Here is a 27,957-nt window from a genome sequence, read left to right on the forward strand (position 1 = left end):
GGGGGCCCCTCAAACTGCCATGTCCAGACGGTTGCTGTCTATGGTGGGGGATAACAACTTTTCATGAAACCACGTGGTTTCTGAAGTATTGTTCAAGGAGTTCCATCACTTTGTGGCCATAAACATGGTTAACAACTCTTACCTTCCAACAATTAACAGCGTTTAGAGACCCAAAAAAGTGGTCAACTTTTCGCTTTAACGACAGTTAGAGACAGTTAATTGCGCAGCTAATGCTATGCCCATACCCTTTACTTTGAGAATGCCATATCCTTCGCTTCATTTGTTAGTCCTTCCCTCTTAAAAGGACTTCAACCCTTCCTTTTGGGCCTTTTTTTTGTATCATTTCTTGGTTGTAAAGCATTAGCTGTGTGGGCGTGCTGTTTGAATATATGCTTAAGCATTCGGGCATGGGAAAGCAAAAAGGAAGTTCACGTAGGACTCCATTCAAAAATTTAGATGTGTGCACTGTTCGGTCCGTGGAGCCAAAATCAATTTAAAACATGGAAAGAAAGGCTATCAATTTGGACACCATGATGCAACCTACCTTATTCTTTTCATTAAAAAAGGGCTGCATTAGGTTCGACTAAAATAGAGCTGTTTGAACCCTAAAAACTAATGTCTAGTGACTAAATTCTAATGTTTTTGAAACCCGTGCAAGCTAACTAAGTTTCACAAACAATTGGGTGAATCCATTATCAAAACTAAAAGGTTGTATCATTATTTTCATGTGAGGTCTGGCATTGGTTAAAAGAAAACAATGGTGTAGAAACCTCTCTCTAGTAGCCGTAAGACTAATAGTGATATGTAACGGACCAAAACAGACAATATTTGTTACCGGTGGACTTGAGTTGTTACAAATAGTATAAGAGCCTGTGGGCCAGAGAGGATGCTAAGCCCTCCTCCCAAGGGGTATATTGTGAGATCCCATGATATTAGAGATAAACACCGGAGGTGTGTCAGAAACGATGCTGGGCCCTCCTCATAAGTGGGTGGATTGTGAAATTCCATATGGGTTGAAAAGAGAAACGAAGTATTTTTTTTTATAAGGGTGTTGAAACCTCATCCAAACAATTGCATTTTAAAATTGTATGACTGATAGTGATACGTATTTTTTATAAGGTATCGAAACCTCTCCTTAATAGATGTGTTTTAAAGTTGTAACGCGTATGACTATAAGTAACAAGCTAAAACAGACAATATCTACTCGAAGTGGGCTTAGGGTATTATATTCCATCAACATGAACAAACAATTACAAGAATCATTCCCCTTTCACTTTACTATGCTGTCTCTCTCGTGTCAACATCTGATTGGATCTTCAAAACATATCCAATTCAAATGGTAACAACAAGAACAACTTTAGTAAAACCCTAATGTTGTGTTTGGACTTTGGAGCATTGCATGAAGAAACGACATGAACCCTCCAATGAAAAAACTTGTCGTTTAACATCATCGGAAAGGTTTCTCTAACACTCACTACACGTGGATGATGTCATGCATGCAGCTGTGTTTGTCGTTGCCTTCCAAACAACAATTCCATAATTAATTCGTAGTTAATTATAAGATTAACACTTAATTTTGTTTAATTATACTTTAATGAGTATTAGTTTAGGGTTTAGTGTCGTGGGAGTCTCCTTGGCTTTAGCTTTACCATCCATTTGTTTATGAAATTACAGGTCATTCCTTCCACTTCACTCTTCATATCTGTAACAACTTTTGCTTTCTTTCTCCAATTATTTTCACCACCTTCCCTTCCCTTATCTCCTTATCTATGCTTTTATGTGCTATAATGTTGAGTTCGATCTCTCTACGAGCTTCTCGGTAATGACTCCATCTATAGATAAAAAGTCATATGATGGAAAACCGCCACGTTAGGTTCGAGAAGAGACGGGATCGACTGCGTTCTCATAGGAGAACATATTCAAGCTTTTGTCTTTCAACAACCGGTTAGGTTCTCATGTCAAGTTTAATGATTTTAAAACGTGCAGTATAAACTACACGAAAGTGCAAAGAAACTTTGTCATTGGCAAAAGAAAAACATTATGAATTACAACATCTTGTGATAGTTTGAAGTATTGGATGATGAAAGTCCCACATCGGCTAATTTAGGGAAGGATCATGAGTTTATAAATAAAGAATACTCTCTCCATTGGTATGAGACGCAAAGCCATGAGAGCTTATGCTCAAAGTGGACAATATCATACCATTGTGGAGAGTCGTGTTCGTCTAACATGAACAACATTTTCTTGGAAGCGAGTAATGGGGTGTGTTGGAGTGCAGCTGTGTTGTGTGCAGAAAACAAAGTGTCCACAGCCTGTGCTCCACTGTTGTCCTATCTTATCATCTCTTCTGTTTTGGTGACTTGATTTTGTGAGTTTCAGAGTAGAGATACATTTTGATGGACACAGAACCTAAACTACAAACCAAAACCCCTTTTAACATTTCTGTCTGACACCAATTCTCCCAACCCCTCTTTCAATGTAAACCCTCTTTCATATCTAACTTTTCAAACTACCATATCACACCACCTTTCATCAACTCTTTCCCAAAGATTCTTTCTACCTACCAAAATACAAAACAAAACAAAACAACTCTCGTCTTTTCTTTTGTAATCTTTCGAACAATAAAGATAAACATGAATAGATCGAGTTTTCTCTTCAAAACGGATCGTGTTACATGTGTATATCAACGTGACGAGTCGATTGAAAGATGTTAGGTTAAGCCTATACTACCAACCTTATCATATAAAAATTCTTAAAATTTCTCTCTCGTACATTCAACTGTGTATAAAATTGAAATGTGACTATCTTCTTAAAAATAAATACACATAACTTAAGAGTGGTTAGCGATAATAACTTAATAAACATGAGATTTTTAAAGTTTAATTAACTTGTTCTATTTTTTTTTTTTTTTTAAATTAAATATAATTATTTAATTTAATAAAATTGAATTAAATACAACCAATGGATCCAGAACAGATAATGGGCCTCGTTATTGGGCTGTAGATTTCATATTGGACCGTCGAAATCCATGTTCGCTTCGTTTGATCATCGGTCGTGATTGTTGAACGCCGTATTGGAAACCCTAGCTCAATTCGTCTCATATTTAACTGCATTTTCATTCCCTTGGAAGTTCCATTCTTGATATCAATCCATTATCTTGCTTCTTCTTTCACTTGAATCAATCCTTAATTTTTTGTCGTTGTTGTGATTCCTTCTCACGTCGTCTTCATGTTTTCGGATTTGTTTCTGTGAAATGAACTTAATCTGAAGCATTGAGGCTTTGCCTTTTCATGGAACTTGTTCTATTGTGTTTTTCATTTCGTCGAGATTTGATGATTCTTCTTTTCGTATTTTCTTTAAGATTTTTCTTTTGGATCAATTGAGCAAGTGACGATGAAACAGACAGGGACATCAGTACTCAGCTTGAGAATGATGATCGTCTGTTGGGAATCTCTCTGATGCTCTTACGACCTATGATTTTCATTTCTTCTCTTCTAATTTCCTTGTTCTTTCACTCTTTTTTTAACCGAAATCTTTGTAATCTGGAAATTTGCCTGTGATGTATTGAATTGCACGTATTACCAGATACAAGAGTGATGATAATACAAATTGTCACTACCTCTGAGGCAAATTCTTTGGATAAAGAAAGAACTGATGTTTTCTACGTTTTCGATGGTTTCTGCTGATTTACATTTTGTTCCCTGTTCTACTGGGAAAGAACTGTGAGATTGTTACTGAAACACAACCGTAGAGTATTTCCATCAAGCCCTAGGCTTTTGATTTTATACGCATAATGAATATGCTGTGTTAAGAACATAAATTGATGCCCAACTTCTCGTTTGCCTCTTATTTCTTTCCAGCTTCTTCCAATTCTCGAAGTCCTCCAACCTTCTGTTCGATCTCCTCAATCAGCTCCTCCCTCCATAGCTCTGCTCTTGCTGCTTCTTCAATGTCCTCTTGCTGCAATATCAGATAAAAACTTCGTCATAATAATTGAGTGAAAATTATGGTGTCATTGCTCAAGAGTTGGATAATTCACCTTCTCATAGACCCAATGTCCTGTTCCATCGCCTCCATCTTTTCTGTACACCTCTGAATCATAGTATGGATCCTAAAAACATAACCTTGAAGGCCTGAGACAAAAGTTTTGTTTTACGTAACCCAAGCAGAATGAAACTAAAGATATGGTTACCTTCATGGAACCAAAGAACAGACATCCCCAACAAGTGAACATGATGTAAAGACTATCTGACATTAACCAATGGTTAAAATGAAGGTTAGTTTTCAATATTACTAATTTTTACATGCGATCTATAGAAATGTCAGTATAATCAAACACTTACAGACATTCTTGATAGCTTCATCACTAAGATGCACTATGGATTTGTGGGTAACAAGGTCTCTTTGGCCGTCCAAGTGATCAACTAGAACTGCCATAAGTGGCCAATCTGGGAAAGCATTTACTCTCCCTAGAGACCCTCTTTGGCGCTTTGAACCTTCAGTCTATTTATTGCACAAAAGGATATGAATGAACTAACAAATATTAGGCGAAAGAAAACCCGTTTTTCCTAACCATTGAATGTGAGAATCAAGAGCTACTTACAAGTTGTCGATGGCTGAAAACTCCGGAGTTTGGAAGCTGCATGAATTGTAATAAAGTGGTCAAATCCAGCACATTAAAATGGATAAGAGTTTTGAGACGAAAGGATAAAGGATTAGCATACATACCAGTGTCGAAAATGGGATGTGGGTCGATTTGTGTGGGTGGAGATTAGAGGAGCTATACAGGGTTTGTTTGATAATGCTGAAGCCTGCGATAGCCTTAGCCATTATTGCAGAAGAAAATAATGTATCTTTACCTGGGTTTTGTAAACTTATTCTTCATGGAGAAGAAAGAATGGATAAGGGATCCATTTCTATCCACACTTTCCCTGTTCTGCATAATTGTCATAGACGAGAAATCCCTTTGATCCACTTCCCCTAATTCGTCATATTGGTCCAATTTAGGGCGACGGGACGTGTCGTTAAGGTTCGTCAAATATTAAATTGGAGTTAAGAGCCTTGGGCCAGTAACACGGGTCACCCTGCAAAGGCCAATGTAAAATGGTTATGTTCTGCCTTACCATGTGTTTCTTTTTCTTCTTCCCTATTTTTTATTTTTCTTTTGTCCCAAACGTTCCTTCACATACAGTTGAACCGATACCACCAAATTTTTCTTTGCATCTGCATCACGCACATTTATTCTCATTATGTAAACTAATAGATTAGAAGGACCGTTCCATAATTTGGTCCATTTTTTATGTTAACCACCCCAATTACTCCACTCTAGGTCACCTTTTCGAATTATTAATGGCCCCAATAAACACATCCTTCAACAATTGTCTAACCCTCATAATCTATTCGGTTATCTCCCTTTGCACGCCTTCCCTCTTCTGAGAACATTTTCCAGCAATCGTTTCGTATTGGGGTTGTCTATTTTCCCCCAAAATTCCATGGGGAAGACTGCATTTTTTGATCTGGAAAGGCACTTCGCCTTCTATGGCGCTTATCACAGCAACCCAGTCAACATTTTCATCCATGTCCTGTTTGTTTGGCCGATTTTCTTCACCACTCTCATGTATTTGTATTTCACCCCTTCTTTCTATACGATTCCTAAATCCCCTTGTGGGTTTGATCATGGCCTAGTTTTGAACTTCGGATTTCTTTTCACTTTAATCTATGCTGCATCTTATGTGATCTTCGATAAGAGAGCAGGGTCCATGGCCGCTTTGCTTTGTTTCGTCTGTTGGGTTGGAGCAAGCTTCATCTCCAATAGACTTGGTTATTCCCAGACTTGGAAGGTAAATTCCCACTTTCTCTTCTTCAATTTAACTCCAGGTTCTTGTAGTAAATTTGTGTGTTTATTACTATTGAGTGCACTGAAGTTTCTTCCTTGAAATTTCCTTGATGGGTTTTTATTTGCCTCTGCTTACAATCACTATAAGCTTGTAATCTAATCTAATCTGGTTGGATTTGGACGATGTGTTAAAGTTTTGACATCTAAGTGGCAGCAAGTTGGGGCCATGTCAAATGGCACTTGGGGTTGATATTGCTGCGCATGGAAGGAGCTTTTATTGCCTGACCAGTTGGTTGATAATCATAATAGTTCTTTATTTATGACAGATCCTTAGCCTCACCAAAATTTCAAGGCCATTTAGTCCTTGAGAGTTTGAAAACGATTTCAGGACATTAGGAATGCTGCATACTTCATACGCTAACCTAATTCATTTTTTGTTGTATATCAGGTGGTACTGGCTGCTCAGCTGTTCTGTTGGACAAACCAGTTTATAGGCCATGGAGTGTTTGAGGTTAGACAGATCACTCATCTTGACAAATTGATTGCGTCTGTTCTTGAATCTTAATTTAATTTGCATTTTTCATTAGAAACGTGCACCGGCTTTGTTGGACAATCTTGCACAAGCCTTTCTAATGGCTCCATTCTTTGTGTTTTTGGAGGTATTCTTTGTCTGGTTTTCTCATCTTCTGAGGGTTGTTTATTAGTGTGGATAATGAAGTAGCTTCGTTGTTCCTTTTGGTTGGTTGCAGGTTCTTCAAACTTTATTCAAATATGAACCATATCCAGGCTTTAGTGCAAGTGTGCAAGCAAAGATAGAAGCAGATATAAAAGAGTGGAAAGAAAAGAAGGAGAAGCTCTCATAGGTTGAATTGCCTGGACTTTGATTAAAAGAAAGGTCTGATCTGGGTTGCCCTTAGTAAAAATACTGTGAAAACTAACTACTTCATATGAACATTTCAAAATCTATCAATGATATTATTGTACATGTTCTGCTTTCCAACCTTGATTTGCTATTTTACTAGTGTGTCTGTCAGAGTACACTAAAATGAATGAGGACAACATGGGGTGTGATGACTTACTTGTTTACTAGATCCTTCAAATGCATGCTCTAACAACTTAAGCCCAACGCCCGTAGATATTTTCCTCTCTTGCCTTTTCTTTTTAGGCTTCTCCTCAAGGTTTTAAAACGCCTTTGCTAGGGAGGTTTCTGCACCATTTATTAAGGAATGATTTGTTTCCCCTCCAATCGAGGTGGGATTTTAAAATCCACTCCCTTGGTGGCCCAGTGTCCTCGTTGACACATCGCCCAATGTCTGATTCTGATATCATTTGTAAGAGCTCAAGCCCACCACTAGCAAATATCGTTTTTTTTGGCTTTCACTTCTACGCTTCCCCTCAAGTTTTAGAATGCTCGGAAAGGTTTACACACCTATAAGGAATGTTTCGTTCCCCTCTCCAATCTCCAACCGACGTGGGATTTCATATTAACTTTCATTTCTTTCGCAACAGTTTCTGGTTCCATCTTCCTCTGGATTGACTTCCAAGTAACTATTATCAGGCTGTGGTTTCTGTACTCTTTTTCATTGCACTCATTTTCTGATCTTCATCATTCCGTTCCATAGACCAAAGCTTGCTTACATATTTGCAAGAACGTGATTACTATTATGATCTGACTATCTCCAGAACATGGCTCCTTACTCAATTGGCAGCGAGTAATGTTCCATATAATATCACGGCACTCCATTGGCATGCTTCTTATCAGCTGATAAGCTTGTTCAGTAAACCCAGCTCGTCCCAGAATATCCCGATCCATAGTGTGCTTAAGCGTGGGTTGGATATTCAGTGTTTGGCCATAAGATCAAAATGCCTCCTCCCTTCCTCCACCTTTCCTCAGTGGCTATACAAGCTCATAATACTCCCACGAAAGTTACATCAGGAGTCTCAAGCTTCTCTCTTAACATCTTTGAGAATAGTGTCGGTGCATCCTCTGCATCACCATGCGTTGCTAATGCCATCATCATTGTGTTCCATCCTCTGCATCCTGTGCGCGTCTTCGACTGCCCCACACTTGGCGTACATGTCGATCAATGAAGCGCAGAGCATGCCAAGACAGTCACAACTAGTATGGTTTCATCGGTCTCCACGCCACTCCGCGCAACATTTGCAAACAAGCAAGTGCTTCATTGTACACAGCCCATAAGAGAGACATGACAGTCGAATGGCTGTATTCCAAGCCACTAAATCTGGTTTGGGAATTTCATCGAACAGGTTGCCTGCTGTTTTGATGTCTTCTAATCTTGCCATGCATATGAATAGGCGTTTTCCTCGCATACGCATGAAATTCAAAGCCAAGTTTCAGAATACCTATTAAGTTCCCTCGTAATACTAAAAATCTGGTTTGGGAATTTCATCAAAAAATTTAAGTTCCCTCGTCATTTTTCATCTCGAGTAATACTATAACTTGACTTTTGATTCATTTTTATAACTTGACTTCTGATTCATTTGCTTACTGTTGAACCTCCCTCGAACCAAACTGCTAAAAAAAACTCCGACTATATGAGTATTAACCTTTAATAAGAGAAGTTGGTATACTTACAATCTAACTAAACACGACATTGTTTTCTTTTAAACACACGTTTAGATTTGTATTAATGTGATATAGAGATTTAAAATATATATCACAAAAGACAAATGAATTTTGCCAATAAAGGTTGTAATCAATCTTAATAAATGTTATTATCATATCTAACTTATTTTATTAATCACATTGATCATGCCTTTACCTACAATAAATTATCTTTTTTGACAATTTATGTTTTATTCAATTAATCTTTGGTGTTTAATTCTCTGTTTTTTAAACTAAAAGCTTGCTTATTAATAAAAATAATTATTTAATTCTTGATTTAACAAAATTAATAATAAAATTTTGTCAAATTATCATTTAACTAAACATTACAAGACTTTAACTTGCTTTTATATTTTACATAGACTAACCCATCTTTGTCTTTATTTATATACAATATCTTAAAGTAAAAGAGTGACTATTCGTAGCTCCTCGTCTATTAGTATACTCGTGCCACGACACTTATAGTAGCTCGTAGCCATTGCAAACAGTGTTTACAATAGTTAGGAGCTTTTTCTCTCGTTGTAGGGTCCCTACTTTGAGCGGGTACTTGTAGGTCAAAGTCAAGAATTATATTCTTTCATTATCCTAGTGGTATGATAAAGAGTTTTACTGATTTATCCTTGAAAGTATACTTTACATACCAAATACGTAGGTTGAGTCATAAATTAGCCTTCGTGGTCAGTGAGTTAGCAGTACAGTCCGTTCATAACATATATCAACATCGACTAAACTCTCTTCACTCGATTTAAAAAAACCGCCTTTCTTTATCGCTTGAACCTACCGATTTGAGTTAAGATAAAGTTTAGATAACAAAAGAAAATGATATTATAAACCAAGTTAGGCTGTCAAATGTTTGATCATTTTCAAGCATGCAAACTTGGAAGGGAACAAGCAAATGGCAGAAGATGATTGGGTAAATAAAATTAATAAAAAAAAAAAACAAAAAAAGCTTATATTAAAATTAGGCAATGGTCAGCTTTATCTTTGAAGCATATATTTAATTAACATTATCTCATATCAATAAATATGTTTCCATACACACTGAATATTTGATTATTTCAACCATTACCTAACTTTGGGATGTGATTTATTTGATAATTCCATAATTCTCATATTCTAATCATTTTATAATTAAATAAATCTTTTATAAAATATTAAAAAATTGTTTCTTTTTTAGATTCGATAGTCGCGTATGTAATCCTTATACAAGGTGAATGCATAACACCATTCCTCGGTTATTAGAGGCATCCCAAAACAATCCGGTAGTGTGGAAGACGAGGCTCTTGTTCCAGTATTGAAAGTGTTTAAACCTCTCCTCTTTCTCTCAGTCTACTCTTAGTATCTGCACACTTAAAAGAAAGGGTGCACCCCCTTCTCGTGTATAGGATGACTCCAGTGCTTTAGAGGTGTAACGACCCAGATCCATCGCTAGCCGATATTGTCCTTTATGGGCTTTTTCTTTCGCGCTTCCCTTCAAGGCTTTAAAACGCGTCTACTAGGAGAAGGTTTCCATACCCTTATAAATGGTGGTTTGTTCTCCTCCCCAACTAATGTAGGACATCACAATGTGTCCCACATTGGTTGGGGAGGAGAACAAACCACCATTTATAAGGGTGTGGAAACCATCCCCTAGCAGACGCGTTTTAAAGCCTTGAGGGAAAGTCGGAAAGGGAAAGCCCATAAAGGACAATATCGGCTAGCGATGGATCTGAATCGTTCTAAGAGGACTTTCAAGGGTCAGATTGGTTTATAAAGATTAAATTTATTAGGTTGGGATTGAAAAATATGACATGAATCAAATATTGTGGAAGAGGTGGCACTGCCACGTAGATCAGGAGGGTATAAAATTGAAGCAGAATGGTCAACGGTGGAACGTGGTAAATTAAATCCCAACTTTGACCATTCAAATTAAATCCCACACGTGTGCACCAGATTTGATCTGCAACATGTTTCATATTTACGACATTTAATTTTAAAATATTATTATTTAAAAATTTTAAACACCGACTTTTTACTATTTACCAAAGTTATATAAAATCAAAGCTTTGAAAATGACATTTGACTTGGTGTATATCATTTGTCAAACTAATACACACCTATTTGTTTGACATTTTGCACCCAATAATTATAAACTTTTTAAAAATTATATTTACACACGAAATTCCAATTTGAAAGAAAAATAAAATGATTGAAATTTAAATAATTATTAAATTTTATAATAATTAATTAAAAAAATCCCTATTATGATTTATTTGTACAACATAGCTCCAAAACATAAATATTCAAAATATAAATCATTTCCTTAATTAAATGAGACAAGGTTGATTTTAGGGTAATTTTTATTTTAGTAAAACAAAGGAGATTTGTTGGATGGTCCCACCAAAATTGTTTGGGAATGGAATAATAATTATAATTATAATAATAAGAGGTAGATAATTTGAATAAATGAGTTTGTATTTTACTATATAATCATATAAAGTTTGAAATTCATGTCTATATACATTTCCTTTCATTTTTAAACTTCATCCTAATTCATACCTATTAGCCTAGGGGTCGGCTATGCTACCCAATTTTCCTTTTTTTTTTTCTTTTTCTTTTTATAAATTTCTAAAAAATGTACCCGATAATATTTATTAGTAGTGGGCTTGAGCTTTTATAAATGGTATCAGAGCCAGACATCCCAGTTAAGTTAGAGGGAGAAACGAAACATGTCTTATCCCTTGGACTGTTATACATTAAGAGATGTGATTGCAAAGAAGGTAGATTGTGAGATTTCATATTGGTTAAAGAAGGGGATGAAGCATGTCTTAATCCTTACTAATGTCAGATTGTGCCAAGATTGAAACATGTTTTATAAGAGTGTGGAAATCTCTCTCTTTAGTTGCTTAGAAAACACGTTTGTGATGGTCTTGAAAACCCACTATTTAGGGCCCTTCTGTTTCACATTCTTATTTTCCCACTCTCCTTGCCCAACCGTATCTTTCTCCATTGCTCTGTTTCTTCCTTCATTTGCCTTCTTCTTTCCTCCTTTTAACCCTCTGGAACTGCTCGTCATAGTCCTAAACCCTCGAACTCATGGCCGGACATGGAGTTAGTGTTGTCAATGAAGAACATCACTTGGAATTGCCTCCCGGCTTTCGCTTTCACCCCACCGATGAAGAGCTTATTTCCCATTACCTCTTCGACAAGGTTATGAACAGCGCTTTCTCTTGCAGAGCCATTGGAGATGTCGATCTCAACAAATCCGAGCCTTGGGATTTGCCTTGTAAGCTCCCTTAATCTCTGTTTAACCTCTGTTTTATTTTCTCAACTCTGATGATTTGGGGGTTTTTCAGGGAAGGCCAAAATGGGAGAAAAGGAATGGTATTTTTTCTGTGTCAGAGATAGAAAATACCCAACTGGCCTGCGGACGAACAGAGCTACTGAATCTGGCTACTGGAAAGCCACAGGGAAAGATAAAGATATTTACAGAGGTAAATCGCTTGTGGGTATGAAGAAAACTCTGGTTTTTTACAGAGGAAGAGCTCCAAAAGGTGAAAAATCTGATTGGGTTATGCATGAATATCGATTAGAGGGTAAACTCTCTGCTTTAAACCTCCCCAAAACTGCCAAGGTATGAATTACTTCTCAATTTCGTTTGTTCTTTGTTGCTCTGTTTCTTTCATGAGATTTTTGGGTGTTTGATTTGCAGAACGAGTGGGTGATTTGCAGAGTGTTTCAGAAGAATGCAAACGGGAAAAAGGTGGATATCTCTGGGATATCAAAATTTGGCCATTCGATCCTTCCTCCGTTAACAGATTCATCACCGTTTAAAGGAGAAATCAAACGTGATGTTCAAACGGTCAGTAACGTGCCCTGCTTCTCCACTGCCATGGATTCTCAAAGAAAGCTCGAACCAATGGCTTCTTTGTCTTCTTCTTCTTCGTACCCTGTAATCCCCAACCCACAAACGAATTCCGTGTATTCAGCGCCAAATCTGCAGTTCCCCGACTGTGTTCTTTTGCAAGAGCAACAATCCCTTCTCAGAACTTTGCTCCAGACCGTCAATGGCGGAAACCCAAGAGAACCATTCAAAACAGAGAGGGACAAAATCAGCTGCATCTCGCAAGAAACATGCCTGACAACCGACATAAACAACGAAATCTCATCGGTTTTTCCGAATCTCGAAATGGGTCGAAGGCTGTTTGACAATTCTCAAGAAGCTCCCCCGTGTTCTATGGCGCCGTTTGACCTTGATGGCTTCTGGAACTACTGCAATTAACAGAGGAAAGCAGGAGAGGTTGAAGATGAAATAACGAATGGGAAATTTGGGATTATTATTATTATTATTATTATTATTATATTATCATTGTGGTTATTCAGTCGGTGGATAACTAACCTCTTTTTCTTTAATAGTATCTTCTGTCCTATGGGATTTAGCGTTTATAACAAATCAAGTCTATTTTTCGTCTCTTTTTTTAATTAAGAAAAAATATATATTATTATCCTTCATGCAAACTGACCATTTTTTTTTCTTTTTTAAAACTTGACTTATTTTTTGTTTTTAAATTTAATTATACTTCTAATTAAACAATTTTTAAAGTCTACACAATATTAAAAATTTAAAAATTTAAAAACCAAAATTTTCATTTTTAAATATAAGCATTAAATTAGTCTAATTAACTAATTTTGAGTCGAAATGGATTATAAAAAAATCGAAAAAAAAGATTTAATACAAAAAAATGGAGTTAGTAACTTTAGTTACCAATATATATATATATATATTTTTTGTATGATAAATATTTATAATTTATAAAAAATCATATATTTTAAAATAAATAAATACTATATTTTTTAATTAAAAAAAAAACTATTATTATTTTGACAATATATAAAGCCGCAGCCCTGCCCAATTCGTTCATAAGCTCCGATTAAGATGGGTAAAAAGTAAAAGTAAAGACGAACGGCGGAGATTGACTCAGCGTGGGGCCCGCCACTACCTATGGCCATTTACAATTACGCCCTTCTCTAGTGATCGACACGTCGTCAGCATGGCCAATACTTTTTTTACCTGCCCATTTCCAATTGGGGGCGGGGCGGGAAGGTTCACGTCGTCGCTGCGTCACCGCCAAGCCGTCAAAATACGTACTCTCCTTTTGCCCACTCGTTGGCTGTTACCAGCCACGTCACCACGTTGTAAGCGGGTCCCACTTCTGCTTATTTACCGGAAATGACAAGTGGATGCAAATGATTGGTCCGGGAGAATTATGGATTTGTTATGAATCTCACTCTCAGCATCGGATCATATCTTTCAAAATTTGACCAATATCTTAATATAATATTTATACTCCATCCTATCCAATCGTACGACGTCGCATTAAAATAGTCTAGTCGTTTATTTTATATTTTTAATATCATTGTCGCCTATTTTTTAAAAATTTGCACGAGATTTTATTGGAAGCAAATCAAAGTCTGACGTGTCGTGGGTTGACTCGGTCTTCAATCCAGGTGGCATCCAAATTCTTGCCCACTGTCGACCAATAACCCAATAATTTAGATCATTCCATTCTAGTTGGAGGACTACTCGTACAATAAGAATATATTCAACATTTTATTAAAAAAAAAAACCCTTTACTTTACAAATTACAATAAAAAAAAGGTAAATATAAATATAATATTTAATGTTACCCACTCTAATAACTTAAAAATAAAAAAAATAAAAAATAAAATTATCCCACTCGAATATGTAGAGGAATAATGGTCAAAATACTCAAACTTACATATAACCTAGACAAGACACTGACATCGTTTTAATATTTTATTTGGTTTTATTTATGTTTCAGAATATATTTTTGGTTGTTTTGTTTTAAAGCTTTGCATTCGAACGTTAGTTAATGACATTGTTTTATAAATTATTTTAGCATTCATATAATTAGATGTATGTTTAAAATTTTAAAATCTTAAAGAAACAAATATGAACTTACTGTTAGTAATAAACAAAAATCATAAAATGGTAAAATATAAATAAATAAATTAATTTTTTTAATAGGACCAAATATGTATGATATTTGGTTCAACCTTACCCGTACAGCTTGGGAAGGTTATAAATATTTTTGGTAATAAAGTAAATTCGAGTGGAAGGACAGCTGCGAAAATTTCGAAAAGTTATTGGGCCGGCTCAGCCCAGTCCATCATCGGGATTTCCGGACTGAAATCTCATTGCAAGTTGCAATTTCGCGCAGGAACGTATCATCGTTTTCCCTGCTCCCGCGTTGGACATACAAAACTGAGCTTCCGATCGCTGTGACCGTTTCGCTTGCACTGTTTTCCGGCGACGGAGTCCTGCTGTAAGCCTGTAATTTTATTAACTTATTCGGTGTGTAGAGGCTGCTGGTCAAGTTTCGTAAACGAATAACAAGCATACATCAAAACCGGCGGTGCCGGCGTTCTCAATGGCCTCGACAATCAAAGCCTACTCCGTTCCGTTGATTCTCTTTTCCGTAGCCGTGTTTTATCAGCTTGTTGTTATTCCTACCTCCTTCCCTACCTCACATTACGACGGTGAGACATCAGAAAGAAATTCACTATAAACTTCTTTAAACGATTAATATACTAAGTAAATTTCGTTTTTTTTTTCTGGAATTATTTGGTGATGCTTGTATGTTCTTATGTTGTAGTTTTGGGAATTAAGAGGTATAGTCCCGTTGATGAAGTGAAAGAAGCATACGAAAAGCTCTCAGCCAAGTGGTAATTTTTCAATAGTTTTTCTTTATTGGTATTGTCGTGCTATTTTACACTACGTTCGATTTTGAAATTAGTAAGCTAAATTGTGCTTCACGAATCGTTACGAATCTCAAACCTGATTGAGGATCATCTGGTGAGAAATTATATTGATGCCACATTTTTTTAGTATCTCTGGATTTTTTTTCCTATTTCAGGGATCCAGGACTTGAAGTTCCCAAGGCTGTCGATTTTATAAAGGTCAGTCGTTTTTAATTTGTTCTCCAGAAGTCGCATCCTTCTTGTCAAATCATCCAAAATTTAAACTTGGGGAAATCCTGATAGTGATCCCATTTTGGTCATCTTTTGTGGTACATATATTAGAGTCTTATTATTAGGAATACTTGAGTTGGTCGTATACTTTGAACATTTTGTCTTTTAGTCCCTGCGGCCTAGAATTTTGAATGGTGCGTGAGGAGAAAGGATATAACATTTAGTCGGACAAATTGCTAAGGAATGATTTAATAAAATTAGGGCTAAATTAGATTTTGGATGGGATTGGTGGTCGGATTTTGCAGTTGAGTATAACAGGTTAGAACTAAGACTAAAGGCCAATTGTTTGTTTGTGTTCATTTATCAAAATTTGTTATCCAGTCGATCAGGCAACTCATTCAAATTTTATCTACTGGAGTTATCATGTTAACCTTCCATCAAAACTGCAATGACTGGAAACTAGCTTATTTGAAGTTCAGGAACATAAATGAAATTTTACTGAACAGATACCATTATAAAAGTACATGAATTTATAGTTTAAACCTTTTCAATAATATTGTCTAAGCTTTCTTTTGTTGCATAGTACGATGAGAGGGATTTCTTGTTTAAAGTATTTTCGCCTGATTTAAATGTAAATGATACAATTTAACTTTTAAAATATTCCAGTTGGTAAGCATGCCCGTTGCCTACATTTGATTTTTGCTGTTAATGTTGCATTGTACTTTTTCCCTCCTGCATGATATAGATTTCCATCCAATGTTGGGGAAATGAGGTGCATTGTATCTAACTATTTATGCTGAACTGTATAGGATCCTCATTAGGCAGTGGATCTCAATCCGTTTGAACCTCTATATATTGTTATTGATTATTGACTTTGTTTTTTCTTTCTTTCTCTGAACTTCAATATTGATGGTTTGACATAAATTATGCATGTTAATGAAAAGATCGTTTTTGAACTGTCATAAGTAACATTGTTCAATCTTAGTCATGATTATCCATTTATCATGATATGGGGTTTTCTCTCTCCTTTTCATGTATTGATTTGTTCAAGTTTGTTTCGGGAATCACCCTAGCTTCCTTAGATGGATGTCTTTATCTTTACTTCCATTTTCTTTCTTTCTTTCTTTCATTCAAGTTGCTTCTTATAACAAAAATGTCTAAATAAAATAAATTGATTAACTCTGCTCGTGATTCTAACCATTAAGCATAAAATTGAATTTTAAATTAAAATTTTGTATGTTATTTGAAACACTGTACCTCTCCAAGTACATTTAGCTAATGTATGTAGTTGGTAGGTGGACTCAGACACCAAAGCTAGATTATTAGGTTGCACCGTATGTATATACTTCATATTTAGAATTTTATGGCGAAAAATTCACTATTTTAGTCTTCTTATCATGGGTTGTCCGCAGTAAGTTTTTAACCTTGCCTTGATTTGCAGGTTCAATATGCTTATGAATTGCTAAAAAATAATTTATGGAAACGTAATTATGATCTTTTTGGCATCGATGAACAGCGGGTGAGTAGTTGATGTAGTGTTTCATTTATGTTGAATTTGTATCTTTTGTCATCGTAGCACTTATCCTCTTGTTTGTGTTATTATTATTCTTATATTAGTTTACTTAACAATTAACATAATGGATGCAGGGTGTTCTTGAAAAGGTCAAAGTGCAATATGCAGGAAAAAAGTTTTCAGAAATAAGTCTTCCATTGTTAGATGAAGTTGCTTTAAGTGAGTTCCATTTACAATCATTACAGCTTCTATTAAGTTTTTTTTTTTTTTTTTTTTTTTTTTTTTGTGAAATGCTGATGTATTTATCCCCTATCTGGTGCAGATACTGAAGATCACAACCTTAATTTCATTACATCCAATGATGTTCGATCTTTATTTAATCATGATAAGGCATCAGTAATTATGGTAAATCCTAATTAAGAATTTTGCAGTGCATTATGTGTTGGCAACCCTTTTTTTCAAGGAAGCCCTTATAGTTTGAGATTCTAAGATAAACGAATTGCCCAATATTTTCCATACAAGATCAAGTGATTCCTTCTATGTGCTTTTCGTTTGGTTATTAAGGGATGTAGATTATTATGCTTTATGTTAGTATTAAAAGAAAAGAAAGTTACGTAATGTATGCTTATCTTTCGAAGTTTCTTTTAGCCAGGATTATGTATGTGAAGCAAGACATTTGAATTTACTGTTATTTTATTGTACATTACTGATTTATATTTATCCAGTTATCGTTATTTATTACTCATCTAGATCTGACACGAGTATTATAATGAAGCAAGCATTCAAGTTAGTTTGCTTGCATTCTTTCCACTCTCTTGAATTTTATCCGGTTCTCCAGTGTTGTTCTCCCTCCCCTGTCGTATAATTATTTTAGGTGAATATGATGATTGCTTATCTATATATATATATTTTGAAGTTCTGGCTTACTAATATTAGAGTTAACATGGTGCACTCAGCCAACGTATTGTAATATTATTTTTTCAAATTGGGAGCTTTTAAAAACTTGGATAACTCCTTTAGGCTTTTGTTTTCCCTCCCTCCCAGCAACTATATATTATAGTGGTGGTGACAGAATAGCTTGGGATCTAAATTTCTTGTTGTTGATTTTTTTTTCAGTTGTATTCATTTGGAAGCAAACTCTGCGCCCAATTTTCTGATGTTTGGAAAAGAATTGGTACGTACTTCATCTGAATTCCATATTCAATGGATGAGAAATTTTTAAGATTGGGGGGGGGGGGGGNGGGGGGGGGGGGGGAGTTTTCTTATTTTGATGTACACCATTAAATAAATGTCAACAAAAGTGAATTTTGGAGTCTGGTTGGTGACTTTATTAAGGTATTAGAGAGGCTTTTTGGGATGAGTTTTTTAATCTCGTTGGTATTTATGTTGAATGTTGGAGTCTTGGTGGCTTCATTGATACTAGATTTCCTTTAAAATTTGAGTGGAGGCAGAGGCACCAAGTCCATGAAAGTTTCAATAGATTCTTTGAGGACTATAATCTCATTGATCTCCCTTTAGTAATGGAACTTTCACTTGGTCCAACCTGAGACATAAGGTGGCGTGTTGCAGACTTGATGAGTTCCTTTTTTCCAACGGGTGGTTGGATTTACTCCTTAGCTCTAAACAGTCTCTAGGCCCTAGAGTCTGTCAGACCATTGGCTCATTTCCTTTGAGTCTGGTCATCACAAATGGGGCCCAAGTGCATTTTGATTAAAAAATATGTGGCTTTCCAATCCATCTTTTAATTCTTCCTTTCATTTGTGGTGGAATTCTGGGTGATGGGTAAGTGGAAAGGTATTTTATTATTATTTTTTCTTTATGAGGAAGTTAAGGTCCCTTAAAGAGCATTTGAGAGTTTGGAATCACACTAATTTTGGGGGTATCAAGCTCAAGAAAGTCAAGCATGAAGGGTTTCCTTTGATGTGGTGATTGACAAAGAGACTGAAATTGTTGAAAAAACATATTTTCTCTCTCTCTCTCGTACTCTCTCTTCAGATTTGTAAGCTCCCCCATCCGCATTAACCTTTGAAGGAGTTAGATTGGTGTCATATCATTGTTAGTAATAATAATAATATGTTTGAAGCACCTTTTACCTTAGAGGAGATCAGGATAGTAGATTTTTGGTTTGATCGAGATAATTCCCTTCGCCCAAATGGCTTTTCTATGACTTCTCTATTAAGTTTATTGAGAGATATTGATGACAATACTGCTTCCCAATGAATTCATTGATGACAATTGTTAAAATTTGAAATTTCAGCTTTACAAAAATCTCCCAAGCTCTAGTTACAAACAGCCAAAGGGAGGTGTTGAACCTCAGCATCTCCCAATGAAACTTCAACTTTACTAGTCTTCTTGTTCGTCTAGGGTGGGTTGTGAGGTGAATCTCTTGCCTTGTACCTTCGGCTTCCTTTAGGTGATGATTTGAGATGTTTTTCGTTTTGGAATTTGGTCATGGAGAAGTTTATGAAGTGTCTGTCTTTTTGAAAAAAGGCTTCCTTTTCCAAGGGAGGGAGACTTCCCTTATCCTAGCTGTCTTGATTGAAATTTTTGTGTATTACCTTTCCCTTCTTAAAATCCCTATGTCAATGAGTAAAAGTCTAGTCTAGATTTTTTATCGGAGAGGTGAGGGTCACACTTAATCGGTTTGGAGGTGGTTTCATGGCCTTTGGAATGAGGCTATTTAGCAAGAGGTCGGGGCTTTGTGGCACAGAGTCATTCTGAGTTAGTATGACTCACCCCTTCGAGTGGTTTTTTTGGCAATTGGCTTAAAGGGTGTTCTAGAAACCCTTGAAAAGCTACATTGCTGGGTTTTCCTCTTCTCCCAGTTTGTAAAATGTTCCATTGGGGATGAATTATTTCCTATTTTTGGGAGGACTTCTGGGTGGGGGGAGAAACTAGTTTGAAATTCTTCCCACCATCTGCTATCTTTCAGACGAGGTTGCATGAATCTTAAGAAATCTCCCTCCCTCTTCCTTCCCTCCTACTTCCTTGGGGGATTGAACATACTTGTATTAATGGTCCATACTTTGAGTATATACATATATTTTTCTGTAACAATTTGTTATGTTTTCATATATGTTCATTCTCAGTTACTTTGCTGGATGGAGTTGCTAATACTGCAGTAGTGGAGCTTGGTGAAGCTCAACTTGCTGCTTACTTTGCAGAGAAAAAGCCTACTGGACAACTGTTCTTTAGGAACGGTAAGTTTATATTTAGGCTCAGTTTGAATTGTTGTAGCTTCTACCATAATTGTTATCAGTTCTGCTTTTATAAAAATCACTGTAATATAAAGTAAATCAGTTTTTGGCAAGTTTCAGCTTTAAAGAAGAAAAAATAGGTTAATGTGTTTGGTAAGTTAATACTATTTTGTTACAGCTGGACTATAAATAACCAAAATCTGCATTGCATATTGCTAGGTTGATATTTAATTTTAAAGTTTTTATGAGAATTAATTTAAATTTCGTATAATTTAAATTATATTACTGTGTTTAGTCTAGATTTTCTCAATTTTGATAAGAGAAACAAGAAAAAATGTCACTTCAATTTAAATTTAAAAAAAAAGTAAGAAAAATAAATTCAATGGAATTAAAATAAGATTACAGAGGAAGCAAATTAAATTAAAAAAAAAAAAATGAGGATCGATGGTGAATCATGTCTCAACAAAGTGGAGCTATGGGAGAATTAAATGCTTAGTTAGAAATCCACAGATTTTTTGGAAAGCTAAACTGAAAAGTTACTTAGTGTCGTTTACAACTCAACGTATTGAAACAGTAATTTTATAATCAGTTTTACCAAACACAAATTGGTTAAATGTCTTTTATAATCACTCTCATGGTCTTCAAAATCAATGGCAAACGCAGCTTCAGTCTCCTAAGTCCATAGTTCTATAAAGGAATTGGAGAGAATAACTTGATTGGACTCCTTTTTTCCCTCTGCGACTATATCTTGCTGTTTTCTTTGTGAACTTATAAAGATGCAATGCTTAAAAGCTTGTATAAAGATATAGAAATTGAATGGTGAAGTTCTATGAGTTTATCCACGGTTACAGTTCTTATTTGGTTCTTATTTCTGAAGGACCACATCAATTTGTTCTATTTCATTCCACAGGATTCTATAAGAATCAAAGAATTAAATCTACACGATTTTGATTCATTATGTGATACTAAATAACAACTAGAATCTTATTTACATATGTATTCTGTATTACGTGGTTATTTGTTATTGTACTCTGACTTGTTCATTAACTGTGTTGTTTTCTTAGCTACTTTCCTGTGAATTGGTTTATTATAGGAATAAAATAATGGGGCATATTGTTATATATGAAAGAAAGGAGATCTAAGAAATGCTCTTCTATAGATGTCTCTCGTTAACTCTAAATACGCTCTTCTATGTAGACGTCTATCATTAAATTTAAATAGCCTAATTTTTACTGCTTTTCATAATTTAGAACTGTACAATATGTCTTGATTTTTTCTTTCTGTGGGTATTTCTCTACTTCATATGTTCTTCATTTTATAATATGCAGGACTACCATCACTTGTTGCTTTTCCACTCGGTTGTAAATCAGTTGATTGCATTAATAGGTAATGGAGTTTTCAATGGGCTTCAAATTTCAAGCTTAGATTGTAGGTCAATTGTGGAACTCTTCCTTCCTGGAAAATGAATAAGTATACTAAAGAATAGGCTATGGTTTCTTTGAATTACCCTAGAGCGCTAGGTTAGTTGAATAAGCTTCCAGCTGGCCTAATCAAAGAGGGACATGTAATTATGTTTAGTGTTGAAAGTCCAAATGCAAGCATTTAACTTTACTCCATAAGCTACATCAGTAATCCTTAACATCAGTATGAATCCTTGTACATTTTTTTTGGCAAAAGGGTAATTTTAATTTATTCCTTACAGTTCATGCACACGCAAATCCTCGTTTCTCTATTACAAATCTCTTTTTGAAGTATTTGAATATATTTCTTCCTAGGTTCGGTGGGGAGCTTTCTGCTGATGATATTACAGATTGGGTTGCAACAACTGTACTGCATCTACCTCGAATTCTTTACTACTCAAAGGACACATTGGTAATGCTCACTATTCAGGATTTCGTAGTTTTATTTATTTTTCTTTTTCCATGGTTAAATGTATTGGGTGGCCATGGTATTCTATGTCACAGTGTTACAGTTTTTGCGCCTATTCTACAATCTCGGTCCAGAATATTTTTACAGTTTGCTGCTTTTTTATTATTATTATTTTCTTTGATGGTACCATCAGATTATTTCCACAAGTTTTAATTTGATGGTAGTACTTTCACCAGTTGTTCACATTAGATTGATGTATGGATGGTTTTCACTCTCAGGGTCAAAACTTTTTGGCCAAGAGTAGTCCCCATAAGGTATTATTTATTGCTTACTTTTCTCCACCTCCCCCCTCTTTTCCTTTGTTTTAAGAACTATAGAAGTACGATTACATGTAACTTTGTAATTGTTGATAATGTATTGATTTGAGCTCTGCTTCCTCAAGTTGCATTGATTCCTAATTAGCTGACATCAATGTATCATCTTTCTACTGGAAAATAGGTCAAAGTTATTATTTTCTCAGAAACTGGAGAACGTGCTGTACCATTCATACGTCAAACTGCTAAGAACTACTGGGATTCAGTTTCATTTGCCTTTGTGCTTTGGCGAGAAGAGGATTCATCTGTCTGGTTGGATGCGTGAGTCCATGGTCCTCTCTTTTCCTTTGATGCGTGGTGCACTGTTTGCTTGTAGTCTGTTTATATTTAGTATCGTCTTTCTACATAAAACTCGGTTGCTGGTATGTCTTAAAATTTGTGGTTAGTTTTAATTTTACCACTAAAAGCTTCTTCCTATAATTGCTGTTTTGTTTCCATCAGAACTTGATAGCGTATTTATGTTTGAACCTAGGTTTGGGGTGGAAGTTGCACCTGCTATGATATTCTTGAAAGATCCAGGGGTGAAGCCTATTGTGCACCATGGTATATGACTTTTTTTCTTCTTTTTTTTTTTCGTGCCTTATACCATTTGTGTGCATTCTCTTTTGTACTTTGCTACGTGCATTGTTTGACTACTGCACTTCTTGCATCAGGCTCTATCAACAGTACCTCGTTTGTACAGCTTATTGAACAGAATAAACAACAAGGTACCATAGTTTCTTTAGGTTCTCCTTTTGGTAATAGGTCAATTCATTTGTTCTATTTAATCAACAGCACAATGGTTTCTTAGAGTTTTTCATGCATAATAACTTATGGAAGTTCAGTAATTTTTTTTTAGGCTTTTTTACATGTTACTCTTAAATTATTTTATGCTTACTTTTCTGTAATCCATTTTCTTAAACTACAATTCTTGTTCTACTTGTCTTTTTAAGCAATTCCTCAATTAAGAAGTCGGACATCAATGGAGCTGGGATGCGATGCTCGTGGTTATTCTCGTGCCGGATCTGACACATCGACGTGGTACTGTGCTATTATAGCTGGAAGACTGGGTACAGAACTCAACAAAATGCGTGAAGTAAGCTTTTTTCCTATGATTAGTTTTCTTGTATCAGTGGTGGCAGTGGTTGTCGTTCATCAAATTTGAAACGGAGTATATGAATTTGAAATGGTAATTTTGTTTTAAGGATCTGTAATTACAATTTTATTAGATTTGTCTGTTAACCATGGGATTTTAGGGGTGTTCTCGTTATTTCCTAAGAAGTTGAAAGATAAATTTCGTTACTAAAAGACAAATTATCCTAATTTTTTGACATATACTAGCTGCTAAACATATTGTACGTATGTACCAAAAAGAAAAATATTCATTATTTGAGATAACTTTTGACTAATACTATCAATATTTAATTTGAAGATTTCTGAAGTTGCACAGCATTATTCATCATTGAATAACTGATTCTCTCAAAAGTTAGGTAGTGTTAGGTTTTTCTTGATGAATATGTTCTCTTATAATAGCATCATAGGTGTTGCAATCTTAGTTGAGAACATGATATCTTAAATTACTCCTGATGATTTCGTGGGGATTATAGTGTCTTGTGGTACTGGCCGAAGCTAATTCTTTGTCCACACCTCTACATAAAGTGTACATAGGATGATGTTACACTATAAAAACACTTGAATCAAGTTGTGATAAGCCAGCTCAAATTTATATCTATGCAAACTATTTATTTTACTTGTTAGGAATGTTGTAATTGTGTAAAAGTTAGACAATACGCAGGGTTAAAGAAACTTTAACTACTGATAGTGAAGCTTACGAAGCTGATGAAGGCCCAATGGTATCTCCAGCTGCAGTTGCACTAAAAGGCAAACGTTTGTCCTTCACTTGGCTTGATGGTGAAGCCCAAAAGGTGACTCCCATTCCTTGGCATAACATTAAATTATAAACTGGAATGTGAGAAACAGGGTAGCAGTGGACCTACGGTCGATCCTTGCTTTGGCTTACTCATTTGAAAAATCCGAGTTTTGAATTTTTCCAGCTGTGCTATGAGCCATCTATAGTATCTTGATCCCATTTTCTTCTGATCCTTTTTATATTCAGTATATCGCGATATCTTATGTGCTACATGGGAAGTCTAGTCACACCAGAATAATCTGACAGTATCTTCAAAATCTTATTACTTGAATAACCTCAAAAAAATTTGCTCTATAGATCTTTAGAGTTTTGAAGGATCACAATTCACATCAGCTACTGATCTGGTTGGACGATTTTTCTTGGGGTTTCCTTGTTTATCTTTGAACTCGATAGGAATGTGAAACAACAAAGAAATCTTGTTCAAGTTAAGCCACTCTTGGCATCTTTCTTAATGGTGGAAAGCAATATGAATAATTTAAATTCTATGTACTTCAAACATAAAATTTTAAGACTGAATGATCTCAAGGACTATCGGGAGGGTTAAAAGATGATAATGTAGATATTTTTTCTATGGTAGCAAGTTAAGTAAAGTTCCAAAGGGTACATCCACACTTGCATCAAGCCTCCCAAAATCCCTGAAAAACATTTCCACAGTTATTATAGTTAAATTACCATTTATATTTATAGGTTATAAGATTTAATGAAAATATAATTTTTTTTTTCCGTAATGACAGACAACATATTAATGAAGTAGCTGATTTGCATTTCTCTGAAGATGCATCCATACTTTTATGAAGCATCAGACTTCAGAGTTACAAAAATATTTCAAAGAGGAAGAAGAAGAAAAAGAAACCCAAAACATCATTCTTATTTCTTATACCTTGTTGTGCCTCTTCATAAGCATTATCAAGTGAATTAATTGAAAAGTTTATGATTTTATCTAATTCTTTTTGTCTTTCCCATCAAATCCAAAAGTTATTTATGTCTTAGCTCTTTGATGTAAATGTTCTTTCTTGACTTTTGATGTCTAAGCTGTCATGCTTCAATATTTTCCTCTATATTCCCAACAAAAATGTGTTTTTCGCATATCCTAAGCATGCCCTCTTGCGACACACATATTTTAGGGTATCTCCAATGTGTCAGAAACTATAAAATAATAATAAGATGTATCATACACTTCATCGTGTGCCCAAAGTGTGTCTATGTTTGAAATTGATACTGTGCTAGATAATGTTGGCTCTTTATTTAGATAATGTCCAAGCTACTTCCTCTTCCTCCCCCCTCCTTGTCTTCTTCTCTTTATCTTTCACTGACAAATTCCTTCATTTTCTCTAGAAATATTGTTTCTTTTACATCAGTTCCGAATCTAGCTATGAAACTTGTGGACCAAGGAGAGATCTCAGTGATGTGCCTCGATTATTTATTGCGCGGTATAAAAGGGATGCGACTAAAGCAAAGGAGATAAAGCCAAGAAGTTTATTTGATACATCGTCCGAGGATCTGGATCTCGCCGCACAGCTCGTGGCCCTTTACAATGGTTCATCTGAGATTTCAGAGGTTAGTCTTTTTCTTTTTCCCTATAATTCATTGACCTCATTAATCACTGACATACGTTAAGAAGCTTGTGATGATGCTTTTTCTTCCTTTAGGTTTATATTATAGTATGTGCTAATGCTAACTTATTGTAGAGTTAAAAGCTTATAGTTATTAGGATAATTTTATTGTCTTCCTTCCATCGTGGACTTACTAGTACCGTTGTTATATCATATTTTGTAGATTGTTCAGTGGATCTCTAAAATAATCGACGATGGCGATTCAAAGGATCTACCCTTTTATGTAAGTCACTTTACAGATTTTTATTAATTTTATTTAGCCGAACCTATTTGCTCGTATGATAGAATCCCAAGTCTACTAATTTTTCCATTTCTTCGATGGATTTTTTTTTTAATGCTTATTGAACATTTATTCGAATGGATCAATTTGCTTCAATTCTTAAAGAGGAATTGTATAAAATGACCTTAAGCATCTTTAGATATTCTTACAACATTGATTGCAAAGTTCGACTACTGGAAATTCAGATTGGTTGAAGAATGTACTTGATACCACGGCACCTGGTCTATGATCCTCTAAAGGCTCTTATTTTGTAGCTTCAGGAGAGGGGCATTTTCAACTCCTTTTACATAGGCTGAAGTGTATATTCATTCTTTTTTTATAAGATCCCCGTTTCATATTAAAAAGAAATGGAAAAATGAAAAGAACGAGGCGTGGGGACTAGTTGACTATTTATATTTAGCTCAAGTTTATCTTCGTGTTTTCAAATGGGCAGAGAGTGAAGTCTCCTGAACTCGTTCTTGAAGATCCGGAGCCAATGAGGTTTGGACATGCTGGGAGTAGTTTTATAAACAATGTGTTGAAGTGGATTGCACACATCAAAGTTGCAATCTATGACCGTCTAGACGACCCAAGAATTGGCCCAGTCTTTTTTCTTGCTTCATTATTGTCCTTTGGCACAATATGGCTGAAGAAGTCTCAACCCACCCTCCCATCGCAACCAGCTAGGCAACCAGACCTCCCAAATGAGTCCACTAAACCAAGTCAACCATCTGCTAAGGTAAGTGAGTGAGGCTCAAGAAATATTCCTTACGGTCTTTTCAATATACGGTCTAAAATTTAAAATGCTCAAATGGGCTGTTGTGTTTTATTACTTGATCGACAATGTTTGGATAGAGCCTTTTTAATTTATCTCATGTTGGAATGGTATCTCATGTACATCATCTTTAATTTCTCTTTTTTTTTTCTTTTTCGGTATACGTCTCCAGGAAGGAAGCAAAGCTAGAAGAAGAAACCGTCCAAGAACCGCATCAAAAGGTGACATACCCCCTTCCATCACTGATTTTGAGCCTCCAAATGCTTATCAGATGCCACAACTTTCAGGTTCTGATTCTGAATAGTGAGGTTATATTCGGGTCAAGTGAGTCGAACTTCTCGAATCATCAATGGAAGTCCTCATCAATTCTTCATTTTCTCAGAGCCAGTTTCACCTTCATCATAGATTGAATGAAAATATTTTGCCAAACCTTTCATTTATAGCTTATAGCATTATTTATTGCTACTTTACCAGCTTCTTTGAGTGTTTATCTCCAGCTTCTTATGAAAAGAACACTAATTAATTTCCTTTTGTGACCATGAATTAAGCAGTGCTTAAATTATATTATTATCACAGGTGGCTAATTTACCAATTCTCCACTTGAATCATTCGGTTTTATGAATGAGCAGTTTAATTAGTGGGAAGTAATTGTGAAGTTCAACTTAACCTTTCAAGGAAATGTTGAACCAACCCCTGGGTGGGGTAGACTCATCACTGCTTTTCTTTCTTCTTTTTGGCTCTTTTTGCGTCTAGTTCATTAGCGGGGTTTGATTGGAGACAACAAAATTATCGGTGATATCGAACGGTCAATACAATTATGATGTGGATGTCATGGATTCCAAAACAAAAGTATCCGACCAGCACATCTTTTGATACCAAAATCAAAGGCGTAGCCTCGTAGGATATTATTCATAAGACAACCATCTTTTTCTCTCTCTTATCTCTCCCCAAATAACGAGGTTAATTGCTACATTTTTCAAACCCTAAATCAGTACACACCAAGGTAGGTGTACA

The 27,957-nt window shown here is 35.5% G+C and overlaps 4 protein-coding genes, 1 long non-coding RNA gene and 2 other non-coding genes across 8 annotated transcripts; 6 read left to right on the forward strand and 1 right to left on the reverse strand.

The window, feature by feature from the left end:
- Positions 1-3,380: 3,380 nt before the first annotated feature.
- On the forward strand, positions 3,381-3,465 carry LOC111441288. The gene has a single exon (XR_002710131.1). It is a non-coding gene; the product is annotated as a small nucleolar RNA R44/J54/Z268 family (small nucleolar RNA).
- Positions 3,466-3,541: 76 nt separating this feature from the next.
- On the reverse strand, positions 3,542-5,005 carry LOC111440832 (photosynthetic NDH subunit of subcomplex B 4, chloroplastic). The gene is made up of 6 exons (XM_023077636.1): positions 4,729-5,005; positions 4,604-4,639; positions 4,344-4,503; positions 4,193-4,248; positions 4,040-4,111; positions 3,542-3,960 (listed from the first exon to the last, which is right to left on the reverse strand). The coding sequence occupies exons 1-6, from the start codon at positions 4,828-4,830 to the stop codon at positions 3,847-3,849; spliced, it is 540 nt and encodes a 179-aa protein (XP_022933404.1). The 5' UTR covers positions 4,831-5,005; the 3' UTR covers positions 3,542-3,846.
- Positions 3,552-3,629, forward strand: LOC111441295. Its single transcript, XR_002710138.1, has one exon. It is a non-coding gene; the product is annotated as a small nucleolar RNA snoR122 (small nucleolar RNA).
- A 335-nt stretch (positions 5,006-5,340) lies between the features above and the next one.
- LOC111440831 (uncharacterized endoplasmic reticulum membrane protein C16E8.02) lies at positions 5,341-6,832 on the forward strand. Its single transcript, XM_023077635.1, has 4 exons — positions 5,341-5,840; positions 6,285-6,347; positions 6,424-6,495; positions 6,586-6,832. The coding sequence occupies exons 1-4, from the start codon at positions 5,493-5,495 to the stop codon at positions 6,697-6,699; spliced, it is 597 nt and encodes a 198-aa protein (XP_022933403.1). The 5' UTR covers positions 5,341-5,492; the 3' UTR covers positions 6,700-6,832.
- A 4,509-nt stretch (positions 6,833-11,341) lies between these two features.
- LOC111441200 (NAC domain-containing protein 100-like) lies at positions 11,342-12,887 on the forward strand. Its single transcript, XM_023078168.1, has 3 exons — positions 11,342-11,727; positions 11,798-12,075; positions 12,154-12,887. The coding sequence occupies exons 1-3, from the start codon at positions 11,538-11,540 to the stop codon at positions 12,721-12,723; spliced, it is 1,038 nt and encodes a 345-aa protein (XP_022933936.1). The 5' UTR covers positions 11,342-11,537; the 3' UTR covers positions 12,724-12,887.
- Positions 12,888-14,596: 1,709 nt separating this feature from the next.
- On the forward strand, positions 14,597-27,538 carry LOC111440884 (dnaJ homolog subfamily C member 16). 2 transcript variants are annotated; one of them, XM_023077713.1, is made up of 21 exons: positions 14,597-15,002; positions 15,119-15,188; positions 15,380-15,422; positions 16,876-16,953; positions 17,082-17,166; positions 17,270-17,352; positions 18,064-18,121; positions 20,037-20,147; positions 21,473-21,530; positions 21,920-22,016; positions 22,292-22,327; positions 22,512-22,648; positions 22,860-22,930; positions 23,041-23,094; positions 23,320-23,462; positions 24,151-24,291; positions 25,632-25,853; positions 26,073-26,132; positions 26,623-26,907; positions 27,116-27,164; positions 27,231-27,538. In XM_023077713.1, the coding sequence occupies exons 1-21, from the start codon at positions 14,894-14,896 to the stop codon at positions 27,245-27,247; spliced, it is 2,007 nt and encodes a 668-aa protein (XP_022933481.1). In that variant the 5' UTR covers positions 14,597-14,893; the 3' UTR covers positions 27,248-27,538. The 2 variants fall into 2 exon arrangements, with proteins under 2 accessions (XP_022933481.1, XP_022933480.1); XM_023077712.1 differs by having other exon boundaries at positions 14,598-15,002; positions 27,116-27,538.
- LOC111440886 lies at positions 24,304-25,344 on the forward strand. The gene is made up of 2 exons (XR_002710042.1): positions 24,304-24,714; positions 24,823-25,344. It is a non-coding gene; the product is annotated as an uncharacterized LOC111440886 (long non-coding RNA).
- Positions 27,539-27,957: the final 419 nt, after the last annotated feature.

The sequence above is a fragment of the Cucurbita moschata genome, unplaced genomic scaffold (assembly GCF_002738365.1).
Source record: "Cucurbita moschata cultivar Rifu unplaced genomic scaffold, Cmos_1.0 Cmo_Scf00003, whole genome shotgun sequence".
NCBI lineage: Eukaryota > Viridiplantae > Streptophyta > Magnoliopsida > Cucurbitales > Cucurbitaceae > Cucurbita > Cucurbita moschata.